Here is a 5,341-nt window from a genome sequence, read left to right on the forward strand (position 1 = left end):
AATCATTTTGATCCAGCTGGTTGAGACCAACACTCTCAAGAAGGCAAAGCAACAAGCCTGGAGGAGGCTGTCCCAGCAGCCTGGGTTTATCACACTAGTCCTGGCGTGTTAATACCCAGACTTTTCTGCGGGAGGAAAGTGAGAGAAAGGAGGGTTGGGGAAGAGAGATCTTTAGAGCAGCAGATTGTTCCCAGGCCTTTCTCAGAGCAGCTGAATAAGCTGAAACAGCCAACCTTTCCGTTAGCAGCCAAATGCCAAATCAGAGCTTCTTATTATAGTATTATAATGCTCCGATGAAAGTCTGAGAAGATGGCAAGAGAGGCCCCCTCGCCTTCATCGATAAAACAAACAAAAACAAAGGCATCAGGTTGACTCAGGAAACTAAGTCAGAAAAGACACGCAGGAGGAGGGTTCATTTGATCAGACTCCTACAACTGAGCAACTGCTTGCCAGACAGATTGAAGATGTGAGAAGAAAAAATGGCTCATCAGTCTGTCAGGGCACCAGAGTGAGCACTTTGTAACCTTAGAAATGAAAATTTTCAAATGCTTTTTTATTTTAACTAAACCAAGAAGTGTAAGGGGGTGGCGGTGGGTAGCACAAAAGCACAAGGATATATAAATAGACACGGGTTGCATGGTGTGTTAGGAAGAGTCTGAAGCCCAGGTGTGAGAAGTAGATTATCATTTGTCATGCTAAAGAATTTGCACTTAATCTTGTAGACAATGAGGGAACCACTAAAGGATTTTAGACAGAAACAGGAGAAAAGATCAGAAGGAAATGTTCATAACAGCAGGGACAGGATTTTCTTGGCTTATTGATGGTTTTCTTTGCCTTTCCACTCTTTTAAAAAGTTCCCATAACGTTGGTTTATTTGTTTTATCATAACTTTACTTGAAAAACGAAAGAACCATAGCCCTTCAAGATATCTGGCAACATTCTAATGTCACTTTACATTACTACAAATGGCAATCACAATCTTAATATTAACTAGCTTTTACTGAGTTTATTTCTTGGGTCCGTCACTATTCTAAGTAAATTACATGCATTGATTCATTTAATCCTTACAATAGTCACATGAGGTGACTAGAGACTAATAAAAACCCCATCTTATTGACAAGAAGTTGAAACATGCAAAGTGATGAAACTTACCCAGGAGTCTAAAGATATTAAGTGACTGAACTAGAATGTGAAGTCAGCAATCTAATCTCAGAGACTTCAAAATTCCCTTTCTTCAATTATTCTGAGATTTTATTTTCACCAGATCATTCTGGCTTGTCCTCCCCATTACTTTTTGGGAAAATCCCATTTGACTCTTGTTGTGGCAGTCTCCAGTTTATGGGGAAGGGACAGAAATGAGAATCTTTGGCACATGTACACGTTAGGTCTTTATTCAACACTGCTGCTTTGCTCACTATCTCCTTCACAGAATAATGTCTATCACAGGGAGATGCTCAATATACATTGGCTGAAATACGAATAATTTTAAGTGCAACATCTAAAAATAAAATTAAATGCTGTTCAATATGCTCAGATAACTAGCCAGAAAATTAATATCAGGTTATTTTTTAAAAATAAGAAATGGCAGAAACAGAATTTGTGTTAAAATGTTAAAATGTAACTGATAAAATTCAGTGAACTCAGAATATGCTTGAACTATTTCAGGGAGCTCTGGTGGCCTAGTGGCAAGAAGCTGCACTACAATCCCGAAGGCATGCAGTTTGAGGTCACCAGCTGCTTCAGGGAAGGATGGGAAATCTCTTCCCGTGTGATTAACTGTCTCTGAAAACCCACCAGAGGGTCAGGTATGGGTGGTCGCTTCTGACTCTTTGGTACATAACAACAACATTCCAGATAGTCAAAACTTAATTCATCTTTGCATATTTTAATAAATAGGGACATGGATATGATGTCACTAAGCTGAATGTTAATGATCTAAGAAGCATCAGATGAGAAAAGAGGTTACTTTAAGGGACACAATAATGAGACATACTTCTCAGGACAGTGCATCCACTGGGCAAAGAGGGCACTCTAGAAACAGGCATGAATTGAGGAGAGGCAAAGTCTTTGGTTTAACTGATTACTGGGTTTAACAGAAAAATTTAGAATTTTGTTTTGTCAAAAACAAAGGATACCTCAGAAAGGAGCACAAGAGTTACAGAGAGCCAAAGTGAAAAGTAAAAATAAACAAGCAAGCAAACAAAAACACAATAAACCAGCCCCAAAGAGTAAAAGGAAACATTTTAAGTTGTCACTTTTCACCTTCTTGAGGAAGGCAATATAAATAAAGATCTTAAGAACCTGTTCTTTTTTTTTTAATTGAAGTTACTTCCTTTTATAATACAAAATTTATTTCCTGAGGAAAACAAAAAAAAGCATAAGATACTAATTTTAGGAATCAGTTATATTCTAATAGTAAAATAACATATGGGTCATTCCACAACATATACACACTCCCTCTAATCAGACTCCCCTGGTTCCAATAGGAAATGGAACATGCTGTTTAAAATGTAGTTTAAAAAAAGCAAGTAACAATAAAAAGAACAATAGCTATTTGCACTTTGTGTATCTGGCTTTCCAAAATATTTTTGTTTCTGTTCACAACAAACCTACAAAGTAGATATTATTTCTCTCCATTTGAAAGATAAGAAAATTAAGATTCTTTCAAGTTCAAGAGCAACTAAATGATATACTTGAAGACACACTGCTGTTTTTCTTATTGTTAGGTGTCTTTGAGTCAAGCACGACTCATAGCACCCTACGAACAAAATATCTGAACCTTGTTCTATCCTGCACCATTCTCACACTTCGTGACACACAAGAGCCCATTCACTGCAGCAGTCACTGTATCAATTAACCTGGTTTAGGGTCTTCCCTTCCCTCATCAACAATATCACAATATCATGTCCTTCTCCAAGGAATAGCACCTCCTAGAAACATGTCCAAAGTATGTGAGGTAAAGGCTCATCATTCTTGCCTCCAAAGAACACTTTGCACCCTCTCCAAGACATATCTGTTCATTCTCTTGGCTGTCTGTGGGATGCTCAGTGCTCTTCTCCAAAACCACAGTTCAAAGATGTCAATTCTTTTTCTGTCATCCCTATTCTTTGTTCAGGTCTTGGATGCATAACTAGTAATTGGCCTGAATCAGGCACACCTTAGTCCTCAAACTGACATCACTCCTCCTCAATACTTTGGAAAGGTTCCTAACTGCAGATTTTTCCAGTGCAATGTGTCTCCTTATTTCCTGACTTCTCATACTGAGGGTGTTAATTGTAGATCCAAGCAAGATGAAACTGTTGACAGTTTCGTTCTTACTCAGCATTGCTAGGTATCAAGGGAAAACTGAGGGAAATATGGCTAGAATTGAGACCATGCGAACAATTATTTTCTTCTTTTATAAAATATGAATACTTAGTTGTGAAGCATCATAACTGTATATTTTATTTTCAAAGAATTTTCCTTATAATTCAAGTTCTAAATTATAATCATGATATAGACAATGATTGATTTAAGTAAGCATGGTCTAATAATTTAAGCATTCACTTATATTTGTACATTTTATTCTTCATAGTTTGGATAACTGGCATCATTAAAACAAATAATGAGAAATTATATTAATCTGTTTTTACCTGGATGGCAAGTAAGATGCTGCTCAGTTTATAGCTTGTATTCCACAGGCTAAGGTCATCCAAAAAATCTATACATGGTCGGCCTGTATATCTATCTACTGTATAAAATAATATATGATTATTGTAGTATATAGTTCGGATTTTAAACTTAGGAACATCAAATTACTATGGGCAAAATAAGAAAAGAAACAAGTCAGAAAAATTATTTACAACAAATTTGAAAGACAGAATATTAACATAGTAAAGCAGTTAAAAGCATAGACTTTGCTGTCAAATACACAAAGATTTGAACCCAAACCCCCATGAGTTAATGCTGAATAATTAACTCCTCTAAATCCTAGTTTTAAAATACGTAAAACAGAGATATTATAAAAATGTTTAGCATTTAGTTCACTGCAAAGAAGGCTAAGACTGTGCTTGGTATATAGTTATTCCCCAAGAAAGAGATAGCTGTTATTCATAACACTGTTATTAATGTGTAAATAATTTTATGAATGATTAAAATTACTTAAAATCCAACAGAAAATGCTTGCAATAAAATCCAAGACTTGAAAATAAATTTTTTAAAAACACAAAAAGAAAAATATTCATTTTTCTAATGAAACAAAGGTCACAGTATTGCACTGTATTGTAAAGTGACAATAATTATAACAGTGTGATGCACCACAAGCTTAGGTATGCAGAACAATACAATAAAATAATTTATTAATAAATACTCATATGTATTAAATTTATTATAGGATAAAGTGAAGCTTTGAATCAGTAAAAAAATGTTATCTATAAACAGAACCCAAAATTTACCAAAAACGCCACTTATTATTTTCCAGGGTCTATTCTTTTTAACCTGTGTGAGAAGAAGCACTGTCTCCTTCCTCCCTCCTGGTTTTAACTGAACACCTGGTTGTTCTGAATAGTTTTCTCCGTTTCTCCTCTGGATCCTGCTATATGACCAAGTTTTAATCATGATATACAAGCAGAAGTGAAAAGTGCAACTTTTGAATCATGACTGCTTTTTTATATTTACGCTTTTCCTTTAAAAGGAGTGAGGTGTATACAGGGGAGTTAAAAACTTTAAAGATGGGGGGACCCTTATACTATAGTCAATTTATTCATCATCATCATCATTTTCTTCATTTTGACTTAAGGAACTCAGTTCATTGATCTTCATTAACCTAACAGAAAACCTATGCCCCAAAACTATATGGTAAAATAACCACATGTATAGAGGTTAGGGTTTACAACATATATTTTTGAAGGACACAATTGAATCCAGAAGAAAACAAGTAGATATAAGTATGTAAGAATTTTTAAATCTCAAACATTCCATGAAAAGCATAATGAAACATTTTAAATTATTGTCAAATTACAGAAAATACCTGCAACATCTATAGAACTTTGATAACACTATTTAGAGGTCAGGAAATCCCAAAGCAAAAAATACAACCAACAAAAATACAGAAAAATATTAAAATCACAAATATTCAAAGACAGGTTTATAAAAATAATAGCATGCTTCTTTTTTAATTGATAAAAATTTCTCCAAATTTTCCATGTCTAGAAGTACAGTGTTAAGTGAATAAGTTACATACACTTTCTTATGTGAGTGTAAATAACCACCAAAAGGAAACATGGCTTTATTTATCTTAAAACTTAGAATTACACGTAACTGTTTTCTTAAGTTTGAGGGCTAAAAGAAAATAACACCTTTT

At 34.6% G+C, this 5,341-nt stretch overlaps 1 protein-coding gene across 1 annotated transcript in view; it reads right to left on the reverse strand.

The window, feature by feature from the left end:
- UBE2U (ubiquitin-conjugating enzyme E2U (putative)) overlaps positions 1-5,341 on the reverse strand; it is a 148,054-nt gene that overhangs the window by 127,262 nt on the left and 15,451 nt on the right. The window contains exon 4 of the mRNA XM_006879843.1: positions 3,633-3,730. Within this exon, the coding sequence (XP_006879905.1) occupies positions 3,633-3,730 (98 nt within the window). The remainder of the gene's footprint in view (positions 1-3,632; positions 3,731-5,341) is intronic.

Source organism: Elephantulus edwardii, unplaced genomic scaffold (assembly GCF_000299155.1).
Source record: "Elephantulus edwardii isolate Elephantulus edwardi_28Jun2011 unplaced genomic scaffold, EleEdw1.0 scaffold00005, whole genome shotgun sequence".
NCBI classification, from domain to species: domain Eukaryota; kingdom Metazoa; phylum Chordata; class Mammalia; order Macroscelidea; family Macroscelididae; genus Elephantulus; species Elephantulus edwardii.